Source organism: Takifugu rubripes, chromosome 19 (assembly GCF_901000725.2).
Source record: "Takifugu rubripes chromosome 19, fTakRub1.2, whole genome shotgun sequence".
Classification (NCBI taxonomy): Eukaryota; Metazoa; Chordata; class Actinopteri; order Tetraodontiformes; family Tetraodontidae; genus Takifugu; species Takifugu rubripes.
The window spans coordinates 7,854,832-7,879,129 of record NC_042303.1 but is presented as its reverse complement, the minus strand read 5'-3'; the positions used below and the strand labels follow the sequence as shown (position 1 = coordinate 7,879,129).

The following is a 24,298-nucleotide window of genomic DNA, read 5'->3' as shown; positions in this document are numbered from 1 at the left end:
TTTCGTAAGCAGATGTCAACAGTATGTGTATTCATAATTGTGAAGTAATGCTGAATATATATCTTATATTGTGGACACAAATTATAATTACTAATATAAATATTATAAACATCCGATTAAGGGATGCCGCTGTCACATAACAGGTCGTTTTTGATCCCATATAGTGGCTGTATTGTTTGTGTGCCAGTTTTAGGATCATCTATTCTGTCGAATCACCTATTCATTTGTTTCTGTCTGTGTCTTGTTGCTGTTTCATGTGTGTCTCGTTCCTTTCCGGCCGTGCGTCTTTACGCGGGGTGGTTCCTTTAAGAACCCGAATTTGAGCCGCTTCACGCTGACGTAAGGGAATTGGAGAGGTCTGCGCAGCCCGTAGGAAGCGGCAGAAGACCGCGGTGAGGACCGGAGAGGGGCGCCGGGTCTTCTACTCAACATTTTCTCTTCTTTGTGTCATTTGTCCTCTTCCATCGTCCCTGTGAATCCATATACAGTCCGCCTGGACTCTCTTGGGAGATTTAGCTTGTCCATATTAACCTATAACGGGTTTCCTTTGACCGCCGCCCTATTTGGTTGTATTCCCGTCGAGATGTTCTGCTGGGTATTACGGAATTCATGTGAAACGGCCAACTAGGATAGCGCCGCTTCCGGAACACACCGATTTTCTCTGAGCCATAGTAGGAATTTGCGAAAATCGAAATGCACCAGAACCAGGAGGAGCAGCCCGCGAATCCAGCCGGTGCGCACCAGAGTTTGTGCAGCGGCCTCGCTGACCTCCTCACACCTGCCTGCTGTCAGCTGGAGTTCAGGAGAAACGCGGTGACGGACGACTACAAGATCACGTCGCAGGTTCTCGGCCTGGGGATCACCGGGAAGGTGCTCGAGTGTTACCGCAAAGAGACGGGACAGAAATGCGCCCTTAAGGTGCGTGACAGCGGCGTGCATCTGTATGTTTCTGTCTGCAGCCTAATGTCTGCCGACTGGGGGCGTCTATCAATTATTCAAGTCTCGTCTGGATCAGACATCACTCCAGTTGTGATTTTCCCCCCCTCCTCCTTGGAAGACTTTGATGCATTAAAAATAACATACAAATAACAATAGCAGTTGGTGTACGTTCAGATGAAACGTCAGTGATGTTTGATGTGATCTGCTGTGAAACTGTCGTCACGTGATTTGCCTAACTTGTAGCGGTAAATAAAGCTGACGTCACTTCTGCAGCGTGCATGCATAGAGGTGATGCATTTGCTGTCAACAGAGAGACACTGAGGCTTTTCCCTGGTGTGTTCTGTTGGAGCAGATCCTCTACGACACTCCCAAAGCCAGACGGGAGGTTGAGCTGCACTGGCGAGTCTCTGGAGGTCCACACATCGTCCAGATACTCAGCCTGTACGAGAACATGCACCAGGGGAAAAAGTGTCTACTCATCATAATGGAGTGGTGAGTTAGTCTTTGCTAAAGCATACAGGTTTGATTTTCTACAAACACCTTTTGGATCGCAGCTTGGTGGCTACTTTTAAAAAAATCTTCCTGTTTTTAAGACAATTTTAATATTACATGTTTTTATCTCATAAAATGTCTTTCTGCAGATGTTTCCTGAGTCAATTTCCTGAGGTACAAATGTGCTGTTTATTTTTTCTGTGAAACTGAAAAATTCCAATCTGACTTAAATCTCATGGGAATAGAGGGTGACTGGTGTCATTTTTCTTCTGGTTGAACTGCTCATTTATCTATATAAGGCAGTCACAAATGCGTCAGCTGTGTTCCTTTACTGGATTCTTATGAAGTAACTCATCCCAGCCCTCCGTAATTCACAAGACTGCCCAGGAACAGTGAATTAGGGGGCACAATGACGGCATTGTCAGACTGATCGCAGTGGAAAATGGAGGCTCATTTGCCACTGTCCCACTTTTGATCTCTGTGTTCATCTTCAGCATGGAGGGTGGGGAGCTCTTCACCCGCATTCAGGCCAGGGGCGACCAGGCCTTCACAGAAAGAGGTGCCTTCTCCTCAAACCAACCCATTTCATCGTGCTTGTGTATCTTACCTCCTGTGTGTTTCACCTGTGTCTCGGTCGTCTGTTCAGAAGCGTCAGAGATAATGCACGACATCGGTACGGCGATAGAATACCTCCACCGCATGGACATCGCTCACAGGGATGTCAAGGTACCGCTGCACCAGTCTGTCAGAGAAGTTCCATCTGAGTTGTTTTGTCTGTGTGTTTATTTGTTTGTAAAATGTGTCGTCACATTGGCCTTGGCAGCCTGAAAACCTGCTGTACACCACCAAGGAGAGCAATGCCACGCTGAAGCTGACCGACTTCGGCTTCGCTAAGGAGACAACGCTGCTCAACTCCCTCCAAACACCCTGTTACACTCCGTATTACGTCGGTGAGCTCGCCACACTGATGCTACAGCAAAAACTGTGTATTTGAGCCCGTGCTGGAAAATGTCCCGCTACAGTTTGCCGGCGTCCTATCCACCCTCGCCGTCTCTGTCAGCATCTCGTCCTGTTTTTACTCAGGCGTGTGTCTCATTCTCCATTCTTCTGTATCGCCTTGTTCATTCAGCCCCAGAGGTTCTTGGGCCAGAGAAGTATGATAAGTCATGTGACATGTGGTCTCTGGGTGTAATCATGTATATTCTGTGAGTATCGCATCCATCTGTATGTGAATTATCCTTAACGGTACGTTACGGTTACCATCTATGTTGACGATCCTTTCTCTTCTCTTCGCAGCTTGTGCGGGTTTCCGCCGTTCTACTCAAACACGGGTCAGGCCATCTCCCCAGGCATGAAGCAGAGGATCCGGATGGGCCAGTATGAGTTCCCCAATCCTGAGTGGGCTGATGTTTCTCAAGAAGGTGAGATTCTGAAATATGCCGCAGAGCCAATTCACCGAATGTTGCATGGCGGAAACAAAAGATGGAGCATTTAGGCCTCTTTCTGGCAAGGTTTTACACATAGACAAACCTTAATAATTATTAGGGGTGACTGTCTTGGTTTTGATCTGCATCCGTTTATGGTTTCTTTGTCTTTGTTCTTGCTACCATCTTTTGTTGCTGCACAAATTGCAGTGATAACTGATAGTTTTGTTGTTGTTTTTTTTAATAAATATCTTGTAGCCAAGCAGCTCATTGTGCAGTTACTGAAAACAGACCCCAGTGAGAGGATGACCATAGCCCAGTTTATGAACCATCCCTGGATCAGTGTAAGTTCGCTTGGCGTCAACCTCCTTTCATTCTTCATGTCATGGTCCACACCGCTGATGGTTCTGAGTCTTCTACACTGCAGCAGTACATGGTGGTCCCTCCCACACCCCTCCACACCTCTCGTGTCTTGACAGAGGACAAGGAGCTGTGGGACGACGTGAAGGTGGGTCGGTGTTCAGCCCATTTTATGTTCCGAAAGTGGCCACAAGGTGTCAGTAAAGCGGCAGATTTACGACCTTAACAATCCCCCTGTCTTCCTAGGAGGAGATGACCAGTGCTCTGGCCACCATGCGTGTGGACTATGACCAGGTGAAGATCAAGGACCTGGACATGTCCAATAACCCTCTGCTCAACAAGAGACGGCAGAGACCCGGAGCGGGAGGAGCGGACTCAGGAGGTGATGGAGCAGAGGAAGAAGTGAAGCACAGGGAAGTGACGTTTGCTGCAGAGCAAGAGAAGATGTTCGTCTGACACTGAACCAGTCAAAGCCAGCCAGTAGTATTTGTTACTTCTGATCCTACTCACTTTTTTAACCATCTTTGTATTGCAAGCAAGAAAAGTTTGTATTTTTTATTGTTAGGTCTCTAACATGAAATAAAAAAACGTTTTTTTCTTATCAGCTCGGTCAGTATTTTACATTCATAAAACACTTTAGTACACCATAAAATTTAAACAATAAACTTAAAACAGGGTAATGGTAGAATAATAATTACAATAACGTGCGTCTGACTATGCCTTTTAAGTGGTGTTTTAGCTGCTGTCATTCTTAAGCTCTTTAAAATCATGAATACTGATTATAATTACAGTGCATCATCAACACATTATTTAGTAAGACAAATTTTAATCCCATGACTCCACATGACATCACTGGTTTTACTATAAACCTGAAGATGCAATGATACTGTGAAAGTCACAGTCCATATGCGACGTGTAGTGATTGTTTTTGTCTGTCAGACCGTAAAAGATTAAACTCAACTGAAGAATAGTTAGTCTCACAGCGCAGCGACCATTTGTGCCTTTAAAAAAGCTCTATTATCTAATGTCTTATGATCAGAATATTCTAAAAAAAAAAATAATGTATTGGGTGAATATTTGTTAGTGCTGAGTGTTTAATTTGTGTAATTTTCAGCTGATGGTCACTGCAGATCACCAGAGAGTGCAGTTGACTGTGTTCTCATTAGGATGAAAGTGAGTGTTTCTAGTTCCCATGTCTGAGCCACAGAACTGATTATACAGTAGATGCCCACATTGTTCTTGTGTGACCTGATCTTTTAGCTTGCTAAAGAACACAGAACAGTGTGCAGCATTTCCTCTCTTTGGCTAGTTCCTTTCATACCAATAATGTGACTAATCTTGATGGATTTAACTTTTCTTTACTCCCTGCATTTCCCAGAATAAATTAACACAGTTGTAAAGTGAAAGTAAAAGGCCTCTAGCTTCCAAGGATGTTTCCAAGGATGTTTAGCAACAGGTGGTGGTGTTTTGGGTTTTTTTCTCTCTACATGAAAGGAACTTTTACTTTGCAGGATTTCTTTTTAAAGGAAAATAAAACCAACAACCAAACCACTTCAACCCATTTGGCAACTCATCAGCACTTTAATCATGTGAATTAGAATCAAATGTAATGATTACATGCAGATATAAACAAAGAACCAGTCAGTTTATTTTGAGACAAGGTAAAAAAAAATCAGGATATTTGAATGGTGTTGTATTGCCAATATTATTGCCTGTTTGCTCCATTACTGATAGCAGCACCACTACCCAACATGAGTGTACAATAGTTGTAGTTGATGGCCAGTGATCAACAGTAAATACTACTGTGATCTGTGACCAATGGCTACCACACGATTTCCAGTGTTTACTGACAACACACTGAGCTGCTGGTGTTGTTGAGTGTACATTGTTTTCAGAACCATGAAGCCTGGAGAGAAACCAAACAAATATACTTGAGCACATTTGTATAGTTTTTCATCATATTTATTTATTTTTTTTAAAATCTTTTGGCCTTCACCGTTCAGGGTGAGTTAGTAACTTCAGACCATCGTATAAATGCACTGCAAGCCCAAAACGAAGCTGCGCTCGGCTTTCCAGACATCTTTCCTCTGCTAAATCTACTGTAAATGTCTCTGCCTATTGATATAAATGAACTTATGATTAAAGGAAGGGCTGATGAAGCTGTTGGTGGGCAGAGATCCCACAGGCTGAGGCGTTCAGGTTCCTGTCAACCACTCAAGGTAGAACATGGATATAAATACATTACAATACACAAACACTATCACTCTTAGTTTCAGAGAAGACTTGAAACACGCGTTACTTCATGACAGTAATCCTCTAAACTAAAGCATATTGTGTTGCCAACATTTGTCCTATCCCTTAAATGCCTGTCCTCTTTATGTTATGCTATCAGAGGCAACACGGTGTGACTGCTTCGATGATGGTTTCCATGTCAACAATAATAAGCGGATGTGCGTGTGCGCGCGCTGTCCGTCCTGAGCACGCGGAGGCTCTCCCCTCCATTCATTGCTGCCTGAGCCGCAGGAGACGCTCAACACTCCGCGCTGGGAAGAAAAGGCTCCCAACCGCCACCATGAGGGGCTCCTACCGCCCGGGTAACACGCCGAACACAGCGGGTGAGACGCAGCACTGTCGCTTTCTGTCCTTTCCTGATTCAGCCCGTCTTCGTCCGTAAACATTGTGCGCAGTGAGCGCTGTAGCGCAGCTGTGCTAGCAGGCGGACCAAGTAAACAAGTCCGTGTCACGTAGGCATGTTCGGATCTGACAGGTCTTTTTACCGCGAGAAGGGGGGACACGATTGGGGGTGTACAGTGGTTCAAAAGGCATGGGGTCCATGCAGTTAGCCCTCCGTTTATGGGCGAATAACTTTGACAGTTTGTGAAAAATATGATTGACTCGGTTGGTCGTGTCCTCCAGCCTGAAAGCTCCATCAGTTAGCTAGCAGTCAGCTCGCTGTCGTGCACGGTGACATCCAGAAGTGACTGTTTACATGGATTTGCAAACCAGACGCGTATTATAACGTGTATTAAGTTCACTGCTAGCATGAAACGAAAACACAGTAGCAGCGTAGATGACATCTTGGGATGTCGTCTGCTTTCAAATGGCTTTCAACTGAGATTCATCACATGTGCTTTTTACTCTGATCTTTGTTTCCAAAGTGAGGGATAACTGCGGACACAGATGGAGGGGACAGATTGAGAAGAGTCTGGACAATTAATTCAAATCCAAAATCCAGCTCTGACAGGTGCTGCTCGGTATAAAGTGCACGTGAATGCTGTTTCAATTTCAGTTTATAAGTTTTCTTTGCCCTTCGTCAGCACTGACTCGCTATTTGTAAGCAGGTTATTACATAACTATTCCATGGTTGCAGCTTGGTCTGATACTTCGTAGTTGCACTGAAAGATACATGCATGGAGTTGATACTCTACAAGCTGCCCCAGGGAGCATTGTCTTCATCCTCTCTCATGGTGTACAAATATGGTGATTTAAATGCCTGCAGTCAGAGCTGAAGTGGCAGATCTATGAGGGATGAACACAGATTGTGTCAGTGAGGGAGACTCTGCAAAGAGGTGGGGCAAAGCAGAAAAACTGGAATATCGTCATACAAAGGCTAGAGCTTCAGCCTTAAAGGGTCAATATTAGGATCATGTAGAAACTGACATGCAACGGTAGAGGCTGTTAGCTGCTTCTGCTGCGGTAAAATGCTGCCTGTCCGCGAAAAACCAAAAGGATTTAAGGTCACATGCTTAAAATCACAAGAGCTGTGTGCACACAAGAGTTTATTGCCCTCTGCTTCTCCCATTATATTGTGTTTTTTTACAATCCTACGTAATAGCAATGTTGCCATGTTTCCTCCTCCTCCTCCTCGCCTGCAGCTCTCCTCCCTCCCTCCGTCTGCTCTCTATCTAGGGGAAAGTTCACCCGCTCGCTCAGAATCTCATTATAGCTTACAGCTGCAGCCTACATGTGTGCTGTGCAGCATGGAGGCTGCAGCGGCTGCTCAGTGGAAGGGGCTGACAGCACCGTGTCTTCATTTTTGAATTCAGGATTTGATTTGTTTTGCAGCACGTCAATGATGTTTATGCAATGCCAAAACAAAAGCGTGTCTGTCTGTTTTGGGGGGATTTATTATTTTTTTTGCTGTTTTTGTTCCTGACGGCTGGGTTGCATTGAGTCAAATACCGGTAATAGTTTTGCAGTAAAATACTGGAAGAAATGAGTAAAGGCCCTCCTGAGGCTAGCATTGAGCAATCGGTGGATAATTTGCTGCAGCGACGGAGACAAGTCAGGCACGCCAGCATGTTCCCACAAATACAATGTTTATTTGTTGTGGGTTTAAATGACATCAATTGAAAGAGGTCAATGCATCGTCACCTTCACAGGAAAGTCTAATACGGACGGAGTGTCTGAAATCCTCTCTTACTTTACATGGTTTTATTATTATTATTGTTATTCTTAAGCCAGGATTTATTGTTGTATTTTCTTGATGGCGACGGTGACGTGAATGTGAGCCGCAGCAGTCATAATGTTGACATCTCCACAGGAAAAACAACCGCAGCACAGTCATCAGAAGCACTGTATAAACTGGCCTAGTTGTCATGTAGATAATTGCCTTCAGTATTCCCGGACTGTAAACAAGCAAGCTGGAAAATTTGGAAATTTTGTAAATGCTAGTTGAATAGCGGATTTATAAGGCAGCTTTTACATTATCTCATGTCAGATTACATTCCGTTTTACACACCATTAATTTACAGCAATATCTGTTTTTGGTTTCTTTAATGTTTAATATTAAGAGTTTTAACTGTGAAATTTATTGCCAGTCACCACCTGGCACTGAACTCCTTCCTTCCTACTCTACTCATGTATTTGTTTTGGCTGGAAACAAGTGTGTTCATGGGATTAGAGCGTATTGCTGATGGGATTAGTCCTGCTAACCTGCTGACTGTCACTACCAGAAATGACCTCTGACCGCTGAAGTGCACACAGTTAATTAGAAGACCAGGTTTAATTGTAGCAACACTCGGGCTCTGAACAGTTTCTATTCCAATAGTTGCCACAGTGCCACCTAGTGGTATAGCACCAACACTACAACATAAAGTATGGACTACATCACATCAGGATTTACGAGCCAGTATAAAGTTGATTAATTAGTATCAAGTAATAATGTGTTTCGTGACTTTTTTGGATCAGCAGAATTTTGATTTATTCTCTACCCATTAAATTTATATCCAGTTGTTGCCATTTCAAGCTTTTTTGTTTATCATGGGGCTTTTTTAAAAATTTGTTATCATATCGTAGTTTGAATTCTCTGTTGATCATCCTCGTGTTTCTTTGTTGTCGTTTGTTATAAATATACATTAGCCAACAACGAGGCTAAGTGTATTTTATTTTCGTTCTCTTTTACCTCCTAAACATTTTTTCTCCTGCGGTCACGTGCGTTGTTGTTAACGCAAAGGTTCATACTAAGCATATCCTGTTCTGACTGGCCTCGAGCTGACTCGTGACTCGTTTAAATTTTGTTACTTTTTCCCCTTTTCCCCCCCTCTACAATCTGCGAATTCACTTCCCCACACGCGCTCCTAACTCCGAGCCCGGGTCTCTGATTGGTGGATGGATTTGTGTCTCCTTCTCTGATTGGTGGACAGCTCAGACGCACACTCTGCCCATGAGGGCTTCATGCGAACGTCCTAGCGCTTGTTTTTCTGCCTCCTTTTCTGCTCATTTTCAGCGTCATTACGGTGTCATTTTCTTGTTATGATCCTTTGTTTTCAATATAAATTGTTTAAATGGACTTTGATCCGGCGAAAACTGCTGGTAAAATGTCTTAAAGAACACGATTTCGCGTTTATAACTATTAATACAGATTTATTGGTTTTTATCTCTATATCATTGACAAAGGAAAGTCTTTACATAGTTTTTATATATCACGTTTGTGCTCATTAATTCAACTGCTTTCATTCACTTCAAGCCTTTAATATTTAATAAAGTTACGAAACCACGAAGTTTGGGTTATTATTATTAGTCTAATAATTAGTCTATTAATCATTTGAATCTCGAGGGAAAACTCGGGCTGCCCACAGGTAAATAAATTAAGAAACTAAAGTCAGAAAAATGTACGTATTTGGGAACACGTAAACATATTAAATGAACGTTGTATACTCATCTTGTTTAGACGCTCGGTGTTGCGCTCCTGCTGTAGCCATTACGGTAGCCCCGCACCGCTGTTTCTCTGCAGATAAATGACCCCCTCCTCCTCTGCAGACTGTAGAAACAGGCTGTCAGGAGCGGACAACAGTGTCCCAAACTCTGAATTTAACACGTCCATCATGTTAGACAACGATGAGTTCATTCTGGATCCTTACCCGCGGGAGCTCACTCAAAACCCCCTCAAGAAGATTTGGATGCCGTTTAAAAACGGCCACATCTCCCAGAGACGCGGTAAGATGCCGCCGGCCGGCAAACAGCGGGGCGGAGAGGCGATGTCTGTTATTGATCCGGTGTCTCAATCAAAGCTGTCAATCCTGAGCCCGATCTGCTTTTGAAGATTTAGATGTTAAATTTTATTTTAGATTTTATGCATTGAGCACGATAAAAAAAAAAAAACAGGCAACATTAAATGTAACATTAACCTGGAGGAGTAATCGAAGCATCTGTCGTGGTTTTCGAGTGTAGTTGTTTGTTATCTGCAGTTCTGCGTGGTTTTGCTGAGTCAAGTTCTGCTGCAGCTTTAGTATAATCTGCATCTCCATCTGTCTCCACAACACTACAAATAAAATCCAAATCTCACAGTAAGAACATAACCTTCACAATATACAACCAAACAACAACAATAATATTATATAATAGTATATAATAATAACTATATATATATATATACTATACTGGAAATAATTTAAAAAACATATTGAATTATGCAGAGAAAGTTTTTTAAAAAAAAGTGTGGTAAAGGCTGGAATGTGAAATAAATGTCAAAGCAGTGTAGCTTTAACAAAGTTAGTTGCGTGCATAGAAAAGGAATTAGTTACCCACATCTGTCCAGAGTGAGGACTATTTCACTATTAGCATTTTGCCTATCGTCCCAGCCACCCTTTGCTGCCGCTGCTGCCGATGGTTTGGTCATGTTTGTAACACGCTGCCTCAGCGCTGTTCAGATGTTTTGTGAAAAAGTCTCATGTGAGACTAATAATCGTCTCTCCCTCTCTCCCTCTCTCCCTCTCTCAGTCTGCATGACAAACTGTCCGACTCTGATTGTGACAGTCGGACTTCCAGCCCGAGGGAAGACATACATTTCAAAGAAGCTCACTCGTTACCTAAACTGGATAGGTGTGCCAACAAAAGGTACTGGCTGCAGCCTGAAAGTAAACATATTTGTGTATTTAAAAACAGATTTACATAGATGGATATAAAAACCTCTCTCACAGAGTTCAATGTTGGCGAGTATCGGAGGGAATGTCTGAAGATCTACAAGTCATTTGAGTTTTTCCGTCCTGATAATGAAGAAGGGCTAAAAATCAGACGGTGAGTAAACAAAAGATCAATGGCAGGTTGGCCTCTGCAGGCGTTTCCAATAAACAGCCAATAAGTTGATTACTGCAGATCAGAATTTACTCACAAGACTGATGAATGCCGATGTGCTGATTTTGTTTCTGCAGTCAGTGCGCCATGGCAGCGCTGAACGACGTCCGCCAGTACCTCAGTGTGGAAGGAGGTCAGGTGGCGGTGAGTCCTTGGCAGCTCAGCACAGCAGCCATAACTGTGGGGCTGATAAAGAGCTGGTTTTCCTGCTGTTTCAGGTCTTTGACGCCACAAACACAACCAGAGAAAGAAGGGGGACCATTGTCAAGTTTGCGGAACAGAATGGCTTCAAGGTGCTGATTGCTGAGCAGGACAGGATTCTGCCGGTCAGCCTCCAACCTGACTCTGCTGTTGTGTCTTTGCAGGTGTTTTTTGTGGAGTCTGTGTGTGAGGATCCAGATGTTGTGGCGCAAAATATACTTGTAAGTCTGGTGCTCCTATTTCCAGAATTAATAGAGGAACACGTGAACCACATATGCTAATTATGTGGTAAAATGCAAACAGTTAATGTCTTGAAAGTTTTCGAGACAAGACATTTTAAAGTGTAAATAGAAATGTGTCTTTTCCTCCATACAGCAAGTGAAGCTGGGGAACCCAGACTACATCCACTGTAACTCAGAGGAGGCCATCGAGGACTTCATGAAGAGGATCAAGTGTTACGAGTCTTCCTACCAGCCTCTGGATGAGGTTCTGGACAGGTGAGGAGACAACAAGACTTCCATCAAAACCAACAAACATCTGCCGGGAATTCCTTGTCTTGTTTCCTGTTGTTTCCAGGGATCTGTCCTACATAAAGATCATGGACGTGGGCCGTCGCTACCTGGTCAACCGCGTCCTCGATCACATCCAGAGCCGAATCGTCTACTACCTGATGAACATCCACATCACGCCGCGTTCCATCTACCTGTGTCGCCATGGTGAGAGCGACCTCAACATCAAGGGGCGGATCGGAGGAGATTCAGGCTTGTCTTCCAGAGGAAAAGAGGTGTTCGTTTGACCGTTCGAGTCGTGCGGAGATTCAAACGATTCCGTTCTCATTGTTTTCTCTCTCCCTCTTTCCAGTTTGCCAAAAGTCTGAGGAAATTCATCCAGGAGCAGAACATCAGAGATTTGAAAGTGTGGACAAGCCAGATGAAGAGAACCATCCAGACGGCGGAGTGCCTGGGGGTGCGGTACGAGCAGTGGAAATCTCTCAATGAAATAGATGCTGTAGGTGGATCCCTGCCTCCATCTCTGAATGAAACCTATTTAGAATTTGTGCTCAGGCTGAATTCTTCTCCTCACATCTGCATAAAGGGCGTCTGCGAGGAAATGATGTACGAAGAGATCCAGGAGCATTTCCCGCTGGAGTTTGCGCTAAGAGACCAGGACAAGTACCGTTACCGCTACCCGAAAGGGGAGGTGAGATTTATTCACAAGAACAGGGAGTGGGGATGGGTCCAGCCCAGTGTTTGACTGTAATCTGATAAACAGAGCTCACCCTGATAAGACAGCAGATGCGTTGCATTGCAGAACAGTTTTGCTGCATGCCTGCGCCACCCTCCAGCAAAATACACCGTCAGTGCGCAGCAGGGTGCGGCTCTGACAGGCAGCAAAACAATTGCTCAATTTAGACTACTTCCCATCCAGAGGAGGAGCGTACACCTCTATGTTCTTTCACTGAAATACGGAATCGCTTGATTATTTATTGTGTTTGTAGTTTTTTGTGGAGGTTTCCTTTTCTCGTTGCACCCGACTGTCTCTCCTGCACCCTGCTAAAGCGCTGCGTTGCTCTAAAAATAGAAGTGTTGTGTACTTTTTCAAAGGGCTCGTTTGTGGTGGAGTCGGACCACAGCTTCAGCCGGCGTGCACAAACACAATGATTTAAATGGAAATCGTCTCCACGGTTATCTCTTGAGTGCAAGCGCTGCCCAAATGTGTCTGGTGTGCTATCAGGGTAAGCATGTGTTTCTCCGTCCAGTCCTACGAAGACCTGGTGCAGCGACTGGAGCCCGTGCTGATGGAGCTGGAGCGGCAGGAGAACGTTCTGGTCATCTGTCACCAGGCCGTCATGCGCTGTTTTCTGGCCTACTTCCTGGACAAGACAGCAGGTATTAAGAACTACAGGAGTGTGACGGTTTCAGACAGGACAAACAAAGCCTGGGATTAATGTTCTGTCTCTGCTCTCCACAGAAGAATTGCCTTACATTAAGTGTCCTTTACATACTGTGCTGAAGTTGACCCCCGTGGCTTACGGTGAGTGTTTCAGGCCTGCTTGGCAGGTTCGCCCTTTGAAGTTTACTCTCTTTTAACCGTTTGTGTTTTTGTCCCAGGTTGTAAAGTGGAGTCCGTCTATTTAGGCGTGGACTCAGTCAACACACAGAGAGACAGACCAGAGGTAGGTATGACAGCTGGCCTCAGAAACGCCAACCGAACAGACACTTGCAGCGTGTATCAGCAGACGCTGTAGTCTTCCTCGCTGTTCCGCTCCTCTACCTCCATATCTGGACTGAAACGTTTTAACCTGTCTAATTTGGCCTTCAGGCTTCCCTTACATCCTCCTGTTATTTAAAAAAAAAATTAATTTCAGTATTCTGAGTGTTACAGTCCAATTTCTGAATTACTTAATAGTTGTGTGATTTTTACTTTGCATCCCTTTTGCACACGTGTGAAATAATTATGACTGATGAAAAAACTATAGATATTGTCATTGTTTTACAATAACATTCATATATTTTTTGAGGCTTATTTGTTAGGTGATTTGTTAAAAATACTCCTTGTTTTTTATACTTTCAAAAGACAAATGAGATGCTATCTTTAAACAGTGCTAAATGATTCATTCAGGATTTTCTTTTTAAATATAATGTGTTTGGTTGATCTGCTTCAGCCAGTAATAAAACCCTGCCAAATCACGGTGCAGCAGGTCACAAAATGTCACTATAAAAGTTCAAATTGGAAACAATTGATGCTTTTCTTTCACAATTGCTGCTAAATCACTCATTTGTCCCGTTTCGTGGTGTTTGAATAAACAGCTTTTATACAAATCATCACAATATTTTAAGACTTTTATTTTAAAAGCATCCTTTCGAATCCTGAGCTCATGAATTGTTCCTCACTTCAAATGAGAGGTTCAAACTGAAATCTTGTGACTCTGATTGCTGAGTCATGGATTGATAACTCGGCCTCTTCCTGTCACCGTTTCAGAACGTCGATGTGGAACGCAGCACGGAAGCCGCCCTGAAGACCGTCCCGGCTCACTTTTAAAACCTCACTTCCTGTTTCATAAGGCCCCATCAACCTTCCTGTCTGGACTCCCTCCTCTGCCATGACAGTTGCCTCCCTGATGTGGTTGATGTCTCGGACTGTAAAGCACTTTTGCTGACTATAACACTCTTTTTTTTACCAGTGTTCTATGAACTTTACTGCTGCTGTACCTCAGCAGATCTAAAGGAAAAGGAAAGAACGTGTAAATGTGTCTGTCGCAGTAATCTCCTAATCAGCATTTTTGCCCCTCTACATTTATCTACTGTATATTACAGTGTTTCCTGTGAATACTGCCATTTGCTTTGGTTTATCAGAAAATGGTGCTATTGTATGAAACTCAAGTGAGGAGGGTTTTTTAAAATAAACCCTCAACGTCTGACTGTGAAAGGTTCGCTTAGTTGTAAAAATGATGTTTCTCTTGAGTAAATATCCCCTGAACATTCCAGGCTATCTTTGTAAAGTTTTTTTCTTTTGTTTTTTTTAAAAAGGGTTTGTGTGTGAAAGATGCACTTTATAATTTGTGGCACTTATCCTGTGCTTATGACATTAAAGGGATCTGGCCCATGTCGCGGTCCTTCGGTTGCCATGACAATCTTTAGTTGTGATCATCTACTTTGAGAAGAATGACATCACACGAATGTCTGTGTGTGCATAAAGGTACCATGTGTGTTGTGGAGAGTGTCTTGTCTTGTGAGCTTGTCTCTATATCAATATGACTTCAATAATCACTGTCAATAACTAATTTGACATCTCAGTGGGTCGTTTGTCACCGTCATTCTGAATAAACTGTTAATATCTGGGCTTAAGACAGAGCTGCTGTTTGTGTCTCATCGTTCCAGAACAATCCAAACTCAAAACACTTCACTGTCGGTATGTTTATTTGAATCATTTCTTTTTTTTTTTTTTTACAACAGGGCCGATTCTGCATTTGTGACAAGAGATGTGCACCAATTTATGGCCCTCGTGGTTTAAAGTCTTAAGACAATACAGAAAAATTAAATCCATGTGCATATAATATATATTAAAAAACATTTTATTATTCAAACAAAAATCTATTTTCCCATGTGCTCATTAATCTTGATCACATGACTAGAAGGACCTGCCTTTAATGTCTGCTGATGTTCAAAAGGCAGAAGACAACACCTGGTGTGGTTACAATGATGTACAAACATTGATATTTTTAAGCAGGGGCCTGTTTTAAGGTTAAAAAACAAAACTGTTTGACCCAGTACATCTTTGATGTACAGCCTCCGTGTCTCAGCTTCTCTCGTCTGGTCATATTTGTCTCCTTTCTGCCCTGCAATGTGACGCTTCGCACTTTGGGACGCGATGGAAACAGGAAAGAAGGTGGTTTTCAGTCTCTCAGAACTGCAAGACAAAAAGTATCAACAAAGATCAACATAAATTCAGATGATAGAAACAAAACTCAGAGACAAACAACTTACGTTTTTGAGGAACTCCTCGGCGACGATGCGAGCCCTGGCATTGACCGACAGCTTCATTTCACTGATCTCCTTGTCGATTTCTTCCATAAAGTGAATGACAAAGTCCACCAATTTGTGTTTGTACATCTGCTCCGTGTGGAAGTTGGTGATCAAAAAACTGATGTCAAAGCCCTGAAAAAGGAGAGTTTGGAAGTCAAAGTGTGGATCTGTGACAGACAGATGACAGAGAACATCTGCATTTAGGCAAGATCCACTAGCACGAGGCCAGTGAGACACCTATGAATGACTCAACGGCCACTGCTCTTACCTCTACTGGTTTCCTTCTCAAGATGAAGAAATTCTCAGCCCTCATCATCATGAAGCGCATGAATTTATGACACAGAATCTTTTCAATCTCATCTGCCTGTAAAAGCAAAAGTCAGCATTACAGCCACTGTAAGTGCACTCGGCGCTCAGAGGTTAGACTGAACGATGCACTGACCTGCTTCACAGCAATGCTGACTCGGACAGAGTTGATGGAGCCCTCGATCAGAACTTTCTCTTTGTCGTTACGGCTGATAATCACAGGTTGGAGGAGAAGCTCTTTACTACTCCTAAAAATAAAAGAAATAACCCACAACCTTTAATCCATCTATAACTTCATGCACTGCTGAGGTTAAACTCTCATTGCTCCAGTGCCTCACCTTACTTCCACCTCTGGCTTGTTGTGTCTCTCCACAACTTGGGAGGAGAAGTTCTCCAGGCAGAGGGCGGCCTGCAGGGTCGCACGCACCGCATTGAGATATGGGCGTAAGGTGGCTGTCTGAGGGGGGTCACGGAAGAAGATATAACAACAGCATATCAGAATGTGCAAGTGATTGGTAACATTTTCAGTTTCAAACAACACCTGGTCGCTTGGTAATGTGATGAGTCGTTGATTATGATATAGCTACAAAAATAAGTCGTTGTGGTCTATAGCAACTTTATTAAAATCTCTAATATGACTCGGGGTGATAACATCATGTCGACGACAACAATATATGCCTCACTAATAGGTAGATCAGTAGGTCAACCAGATGTGTCATCTACTCTATAATATTGCAAGTCTCCGTCTAAATTAGTTTAGTTAATCTACATTCAACTCACCCCATCCACTAAAAACACTATGACCAGTGTCATTCTATTTTGCAGGATTTTTTTTTTTTTTTACTAAAGCGAGCAGCTAAAATTAGCCTCTGAGCTAATACTCAGCTAGCTAGCATATTTTAAAACGTGAAAAACGCCTCCTTAGCCATCGATATTCGTCACAACAGGTTAAGACGCAATACTGACTAAGCACAATAATTGTGACCGCAACATTTGCACCTTTTAATCAACATATATGGATGATTTCTCTTACCATTTTCTGTATGATGGGAGGCAGGTATAGGCGGAAGTAACCTCTTCTCCTTCGTTGGTATTTTAGGGTAGCTGTTCTCCGTCGCGTTGCTCTGCCGCCCCCTTCCGTTTGTAAAGGGGTTCAACTCCAATCCAGTGGGAATTTATGCTATTTAGTTTAAAAAAATTTAATATTGGTAAATTTTACTGCTGTTTGTATTATTTTAAAATATACATACAAATCCTTCAATTTGTAATTCCTGTTTTTTCTTTATCTCACTTTTAAAAGAAAAAACATTTTTTGAAAACATAGTCCATAAGCCCCATATATTTTTAAAATTACTTAAATAAAAATTAGATCAACTTTTACACTATTATACATGTTAAATTGAGAGAATCGACAATAGATATATGCAACACTTAAAGTGTTTATCTTTTACATATTTGAGCTCACACGGACTAAAACATGAGTAAAAATGACAAATAATTAATTTTAAAAAAGGGTTCAACTATCTGTATATTCAAGAGTTTTTATTATCCGACATCTCGATTTTTTTTTGACAGCATCATTGGCATCGCATTGATTTTTCTTATTTTTTTCTTTTTTTACAGGGAGAAAGAGTAATATCAGGGAATAAATTTGAACTTTTTCTTTAAATGGAAAGAGAAACCATTCATTTCAGTTTGATCCATCAGTCATTTACCATTTATACACTGTAGTACACAATCTGTTAAAAATATTAAGTACTTAGCCGACCTGAGCTACAAGCAGATAGAGAGAACAGCGATAACAAAGACATGACAGAAAGATGCGTATGCTGTTGGTGAGGCGCTGAAGACTAAAGCATGGAAAGATGTATGACTGATGCAACATATACAGCAATAACATTAGCAGTACAAGAAATGTTAAATAAAAGACAAATATTAATATATCAATCAATGTGTGATTTACACTCCGACTGCGTTATTAGCTTTTTCTTAATTGCTAGATGAGAAAGTTTCAGCTGCAATGCCAATTTCCCCACTAAAGAAGGCAGTACAATCAGTAAATGGTTCACCGGATTCTTAGGGCATATTCAACAGGGGGAGAAAAACACTATATGTTGCCCAAAATCAGACATTGCTCTCTGATATTTAAAGGCAAAAACAATTTAAAAAAGTGCAAAAACAACTATGTGTTTCAGATTGGCATTACAAACACCATCAACCAAACAACACCTGTGTACTCGTGGAGTTTAACTCGGTTGTTTCTTGACAGAGAAGCACAAAAAAGGCAAAAAAAAATAAATCAGAAGATTAAGATGGATGCTGGCGATAGCCGACACGACCTCACATGGCAGAGAAGCAGCCGGTCCGACCCTGTGAGGAGAAGCCACATGTGGGGGGGGGGGGGAGAGAACGACGACTAGTAGGGGGGAGATCATTTATCGACAAGTGAGAAGGGTGCAAGGTCATTCGTGATCCTCGAGCACTGGATTTGTTAGCGTATTTTATGGTGGTACGCTAGCGTGTGGTGTGTATTAATTAGGGGGGGCTCATCCGAGTGTGGCGCACGCAGTGATGGGGTGGTGTGAATGGAGGAAAGAGTGAAAAGAAGGAAGACCAGTAGGCAGAGTCCATTTCCTGGGAGCGCCGTGCAGGTGATGTAACCAGTGACAGGGTGTCTCAGAAAGCCAAGGGGGGGGGGGGGCAGGTTGTCCCTCAGCAGCTGCAGCTTTCTGCTGAAGCCTTAGCTCTATCGTTCCGATCCAGTTTTATGGGCTCTGGGAATTCATTGTACAGCTCCACCTCCGTCTCCTGGAAGTCACAAAAAGAGTGACAACAATGACAAACAGGAAGTGAAGAACCCTCGTTTTTATAGTGTTTAGCCGTCGCTCCTCGCAAAGAAGAACATTGCGAGCATTGCTCACTTGTTTTAGGGCGTTGCGTGCAATCGTCTGGAATGCCTGTTCTACGTTGATGGCTTCTTTGGCACTGGTCTCAAAGTATGGGATGTTGTTCTTACTCTGACACCAAGCCTGAGCCCTTTTGGTGGTTACCTGTGAGGAAGAGGAGCAAATCATTCACCTGAGCCGTTGCGCTGTAGTTAAAGACCTCATCACCTGACCGATGCTGACCTGTCTGTTCTCCAAGTCAATCTTGTTGCCTAGCACCACGAAGGGGAAGTTCTCAGGATCTCGAGGGCTGGCCTGGATCAGAAACTCATCCCTCCAGCTGTCAAGCGTCTTGAAAGTGTTGGGCGCGGTCACGTCAAACACCAGGACGCAGCAGTCGGCTCCACGGTAGAACGCCACGCCCAGAGACTGGAACCTCTCCTGGCCGGCCGTGTCCCAGATCTACAAGCAGCAGAGAACGTTACAGGACATCGAAGAGCGCGCCTGGAACTACCTGGAGCATTTGTTTCCCAGCCGAGAAGCCCAAAGATGTAACCGCTCTGGTTTTAGGAGCTTCTTACCTGCATTGTAACGAGACGGTCGTCCACCATGACCTCCTTTGTGAGGAAATCAGCTCCTATTGTTGCTTTGTACTGGTTGCTAAACTTCTTGTTCACATACTGGTTCATGAGGGAGGTCTTCCCAACACTGACACGAGAAACGACCAAGAAGAAACAGGAATAAATCTGGATCTCTGAACACATTTAAGGTTATGCATCCAGGAGATCATTTCAACCACCTCAGCATCTGAACACAGCATTTATTTGCCGATGCAAACCGACAACGCAGTGCCGACTTGGCTCAGGGCCTCCAGGACCAGAAGAGAGGCCGGTCAGCATTAGGAACCTCCTCACCTCCGGCCCAACAGGGCAACTCTTTCACTACCAAACGGATCCATGTGTATACATTCCACAAACCCCGGACAAACTCTGAAACAATAGCTCCCCTTTTAGTCACGTGTGTGATTACTGCTGAAGCAATGGCAGCTGAAGAGACGCTAAAAAGCTGCCGATGCTAACATATAATGATGCGCGCAGGGGAAAAAAACACTAAACACAAAGCAACGTTGTCCTGAATGAATCATCTCATAAGCAAAAACCTTTTACAAACACTCCTTTTCGTGCTGCTAATCATGTTGGACGTTGTGTGACTGTCATAAATTAAATCCTGACATGTGACCTCACTGGGCCAACTTTCTTTCTTGCTATACTGGTTTGGGGCACTGGAGGGGAAAACGATCAGTGACTTGACTCACCCGGAATCTCCCAAGATGATGACTTTCAAGAGCACTTTCTTCCTGGAAGTCATCTTACTGCAGGCTGGAGGAAGACAAGGGACAGATGTTCAGACAGGGATGCATCTCTAACAGACACTGTGTCATTAAAATACATAAACCGTTCCACCAAACTTTACTGCACGTCTGCGCAGGGAACTGGACCAATCAGCTCCCAGGGCCACACACGCGTCATGTGATTTCTAAGCTGTTGACCGAATCACGAGGAACACATCATTCTTTCTTTTGTGCTCAGACACCACAGGAAGTCACGTCCTGAAGGACTCGCGCCTTTAAGAACCACGCAGTCTATTTTTGACAGTGTTGCCGAGCACCTCGAGAGCAGAAATCAGTGCACGTGAACACGGCCAGAGCTTACAACTGCACCAGAAATATAAGTTTAAAGGGAATGTTTTTTTATATATAGGTTTACTGGAGTCACCTGGATAACAAAGACCAGATCTAAGATCATTCTGGGGGAGAAAACGCTTCCGTGTCTCTTTCAAACCGACGTGATTTAGAAATCTTCAACTGCAACAGGGCTTCCTCAAGCACATCAACCAAGCTGAGGAAGCCGAAGGTTGAACTGCACAGGATGTGACAGGGTGCAACACACTTAAAGCCCGATGCTGACACACACGGCTTCATATCACATGGATTTAATGCTGCCATTTTGCCCACGCTTTACAGGAACACTTGGGAAACTTAATCCTCCGACTTTTTCTTAATGATGGCAAACACTTGCCGAGGTGCAACGGTGGTTCCTGCAGGACAATGAGGAGCCGCCTCATAGACGAACCATGTTGGAGGTCAAATATTAGCCCATAATGTGCAACATCAGCACCAGGAGTCACGTAGGAAACTCTGAGAGCTGAAAGTCCAACACAATGACGCCATTTTTTAATACTCTTACTGGACTCAATTAATTTATTATGGACTTCATCCTGATGTATTTGTATTATAAAATGACACAGAACAGTATAATCTCCTATACCAGCCTAACCCCAGGAGTTATCTGTGCACCACACACACACACACACACACACACGGGCAGAAAAGACTAACTCTGAACAACTCTTTATTCAAAAGAGGCTCCGCTATCTTCTCCTCACACAAAAGCTTCTCCTACTTTGCAAAGTTTCTGTGCTGAGTAAATAACCGTGCACAATGTGGCTGAAAGCGTGCGGTCGGACTTTTACTGTTCCGTAACAAAAAGACCTAATCCTCAGATCACGTATATGAAATTCTTAACCACCAGACTGTCAGATGTTTGTAAATGATGAAGATTCTAAGACACGGAACTGTATTATTCACAGAAGTGAAAGTGTAACATGTGAATACTGATCTTCGGACAGTGACATCAGATCGTTTAGACTTCAAAAGGATCAGTACAGGCGCTTCCATTCATATAGCTTGGAAACGCGGCCACGGTGCAGATTAGTATCGATGACAGCATGAAGCATAAGCGTGTCCCAGAGGTCCTCTCAGTCCCATGAGCACAGGACCAAGCTCAGCTTCATGACCTTTGACATCGCCACCTCAGTCACAAATCACATGAATACATCTGACAGAAGCCACTAATGTTTCCTCTCAAGACTGATCGGGAATAACTCGATTAGCAGGATGGTGACACGATCTGTAGGATCATCTCACCACGATTATGCCCGCACAAACGGAACTAAATGACCCAAGTACAGCTGTGAAAGACTTAATAAGAGTCCATATTTTCATGTTTTCTGGAAAACTGTCATGCAGCCAGGAGCGATCCAGCTCATAATCCCTTCATAAAGCAAGTTAAGCTGTCGTAAAAAAGGAGTTACATAACCTGACTTCCAATGAGCACTTCTTGATCTCTGTCTTTGTGTTTGAGAAGAAAACCATGACTATTCCGAACAACTTTGAGTCCAAACACCGCCAACACGATGTATAGAATTTGAGTTATTCCAAATAACTGGAAACGAAGCAACCCCATAATATCACAAACCACTCGTCATAATCTGAACGCCACAAATTAAATTGGGCATTTTTAAAACCGGATTACCAGCGCAACAACTGAAAGAGTTCTTTGTTTTAACAAGTTTTGGGGGCAGATTTAATGAAACCTGTGAGATGCCTGGTGTTCTGAAAGGGTGAACAACAGCCAACAACAGAAAGAGAAAGCAAAGACAAACAATGCGACGCTGCCTGGCAACGCAGAGGTGTTGTTTCTGAACACACCATCAGAAGAACCAAAATCCCGATCCTTTCCCACATCAAAAACCGACCAGCACGTTGGCTTCATCGTCATCAATCCGCATTGATATCCAGGCTGAAGGCGCCGATCTACATAATAGTAAGCAATCGCAAAGGCCGAATAGCATCGAATATGTTCTTAAAGCCAACAACGGCGGTGTCCAGGTGCTCCATCCATCCTAACGCCGGGGACAACAGGCCGGCCTGCTCCTGTCAAGCAGCCCCCTCGGAAAACATCTGCACCACCATGAGACGCCCCAGCGCTGGCGTTGGTAGGACACCGTGAGATTTGCCAAGAAGCAAATGGATCACATTCAACGGGACCGTTGTCGGTTCATTAACTTACTTTGAAGAGGAAAGTAGTGGAGCTGCGACCCCTTGACTGCGCCCTAAATAGCTGTTTTTGTTCAGGACAGTTAGCGCGAGAAGCTAACGAGGCGTAGCTTTACGATGACTAGCTGTTGGCAATAAACTCGCTAGCTTGCGCTGATTTGGCAACCGTTTCAAAAGCCTTAAACAACAGTGGCCCTTTGTGTTGAGACTTACACGAGCCGAAGCGAAGGAAGGCGATTCAACTGACCAACAAGCAGTGTGCAAATTTGGCACTTTACTACAACGCGTCCCTGAAAGCGAGCTAACTATCCGCTCCTCCAGCCTCTGTTCCTCTTTCACTTCCTCCTCATGACGTCACCTGCGTCCTACGTCAGACGCCAATAACCCAACCCGCTCGCGACGTGTTCCCCGCTGAGAAGTTTAAATGTCATTTCACTTGTTACATCACGGGTGGAATTCACTTTTCTTAAATGTGATCGCTTTTTTTAACGAGCATCATTTCCTCACGCGAAATACAAGAGGAAATATCTGTTTAGTAATAAGCGTTATATCATAGCATCAGAGAGCTAAGAGAAAATCTCTCGTCTTTTTAACTATCTCTTAACAATCTCAAGTTATCATTGACGACTAGAGAATTTTTACTCAGTAACGAGTTGCCCAACCCATTTTTTTTAAGTTGTTATGTCTTCTTCTATCAAGTCACAATTTCTTCCTAAATATGTATCTTTGTGTTTGGAATATCAAACAAAATCAAAGAAGTGTGTGTTTTTCCTTTGTTTTTAGGTGTCTTATTTAACAGGTGTTTTGTTTGAATCGTGAGATGTACAAAACTACTCTCATCCATGTCAAAACCTAAAACTGTACTCTGAATTCACCATTTGCAATGTGTACCTGCCATGTGTGTTTGTTGCCTCTGCCAAGGACGTTGTGTGATAGCCAGCGTTTGTTTGTGTGTTAGCAAATTGATTTGAAAAGTAATGAACAGATTTTCATGAAATTTTCCGGAAGAGTTTATAACATGATTGAACAGATGATTAAATTTCGCCGATGTTCTGGATTCCAGAGGAATTTTGACCTTTGATCGACCAAGTTATACAACGCAGCTCTCTCTCTCTCTCTCTCTCTGTATGTGTCTGCAGGTTTTACTTGAAACATGAGCAATAAAGCTTAATCATTTTTAAAATGTATTTGGATACGGTTTTCTGTACACAGCGCGGTAGTTTTAGGAAATTGTTTGTGCATGATATGCAGTTGAGTGTGCGATCCACCACTAGAGGGCGGTATTAAATAATCTGAGTGACATAAACCAACTAATGTCAGATTTATGTTAAAAAGGTGAGAATGGAGTGATCTGCAGTCTATGCATATCAGTTATGTCAACAGTTTTTCTTTACTCGTGTCTTTTTAAGACAATGATAACATGAGTTCACCCTAACCCTACTCATTTATAATTAAAACTAACCAAAAGTTATCTTCCCGACCTTTGAAATTAGGTTTTGATTTTAAAAGATAACAACGCCACTTAAAAGGCTGCAGATTTTCACTGTAACCATCAAATTCTGCCAGAGAAGTTAATCAGTTATGTGACACCATGTGTGTTTGGTCTCTGTATTAGAGAAAGTGTGGCTCTATAGAATCTGGCTGTTTGTACAGGAATTCCTTGCTCCTATTGAATGTAAGGTCTTTACAGCC

General features: G+C 43.1%; 4 protein-coding genes across 8 annotated transcripts; 2 read left to right on the top strand and 2 right to left on the bottom strand.

Annotated features, from left to right (window-relative positions):
- The first annotated feature begins 15 nt into the window (after positions 1 to 15).
- On the top strand, positions 16 to 3,818 carry LOC101067125 (MAP kinase-activated protein kinase 2-like). Its single transcript, XM_003973195.3, has 10 exons — positions 16 to 918; positions 1,292 to 1,431; positions 1,926 to 1,990; positions 2,078 to 2,157; positions 2,255 to 2,381; positions 2,561 to 2,636; positions 2,728 to 2,852; positions 3,114 to 3,199; positions 3,283 to 3,363; positions 3,462 to 3,818. The coding sequence occupies exons 1-10, from the start codon at positions 694 to 696 to the stop codon at positions 3,669 to 3,671; spliced, it is 1,215 nt and encodes a 404-aa protein (XP_003973244.1). The 5' UTR covers positions 16 to 693; the 3' UTR covers positions 3,672 to 3,818.
- A 1,870-nt stretch (positions 3,819 to 5,688) lies between these two features.
- Positions 5,689 to 14,833, top strand: pfkfb4b (6-phosphofructo-2-kinase/fructose-2,6-biphosphatase 4b). 4 transcript variants are annotated; one of them, XM_003973171.3, is made up of 14 exons: positions 9,435 to 9,653; positions 10,437 to 10,553; positions 10,637 to 10,733; positions 10,868 to 10,934; positions 11,009 to 11,083; positions 11,156 to 11,212; positions 11,367 to 11,488; positions 11,568 to 11,775; positions 11,853 to 11,999; positions 12,087 to 12,191; positions 12,751 to 12,880; positions 12,963 to 13,025; positions 13,103 to 13,167; positions 13,974 to 14,833. In XM_003973171.3, the coding sequence occupies exons 1-14, from the start codon at positions 9,455 to 9,457 to the stop codon at positions 14,031 to 14,033; spliced, it is 1,512 nt and encodes a 503-aa protein (XP_003973220.2). In that variant the 5' UTR covers positions 9,435 to 9,454; the 3' UTR covers positions 14,034 to 14,833. The 4 variants fall into 4 exon arrangements, with proteins under 4 accessions (XP_029681984.1, XP_029681985.1, XP_029681983.1 ...); XM_029826124.1 differs by lacking the exons at positions 9,435 to 9,653; positions 13,974 to 14,833 and adding an exon at positions 5,689 to 5,830 and having other exon boundaries at positions 13,103 to 13,824; XM_029826125.1 differs by lacking the exons at positions 9,435 to 9,653; positions 13,974 to 14,833 and adding an exon at positions 5,773 to 5,809 and having other exon boundaries at positions 13,103 to 13,824.
- Positions 14,834 to 14,897: 64 nt separating this feature from the next.
- arpc4 (actin related protein 2/3 complex, subunit 4) lies at positions 14,898 to 16,991 on the bottom strand. Its single transcript, XM_011613772.2, has 6 exons — positions 16,857 to 16,991; positions 16,162 to 16,280; positions 15,960 to 16,071; positions 15,786 to 15,881; positions 15,479 to 15,649; positions 14,898 to 15,401 (listed from the first exon to the last, which is right to left on the bottom strand). Exons 1-6 carry the CDS (start codon positions 16,857 to 16,859, stop codon positions 15,396 to 15,398), a joined length of 507 nt encoding a protein of 168 aa, XP_011612074.1. The 5' UTR covers positions 16,860 to 16,991; the 3' UTR covers positions 14,898 to 15,395.
- Positions 16,992 to 17,348: 357 nt separating this feature from the next.
- LOC101061812 (ras-related protein rab7) lies at positions 17,349 to 22,976 on the bottom strand. Of its 2 annotated transcripts, none has more exons than XM_011613773.2 (6): positions 22,820 to 22,976; positions 20,024 to 20,087; positions 19,290 to 19,416; positions 18,952 to 19,170; positions 18,745 to 18,873; positions 17,349 to 18,631 (listed from the first exon to the last, which is right to left on the bottom strand). In XM_011613773.2, the coding sequence occupies exons 2-6, from the start codon at positions 20,074 to 20,076 to the stop codon at positions 18,536 to 18,538; spliced, it is 624 nt and encodes a 207-aa protein (XP_011612075.1). In that variant the 5' UTR covers positions 20,077 to 20,087; positions 22,820 to 22,976; the 3' UTR covers positions 17,349 to 18,535. The 2 variants fall into 2 exon arrangements, with proteins under 2 accessions (XP_011612075.1, XP_003973221.1); XM_003973172.3 differs by having other exon boundaries at positions 22,620 to 22,969.
- Positions 22,977 to 24,298: the final 1,322 nt, after the last annotated feature.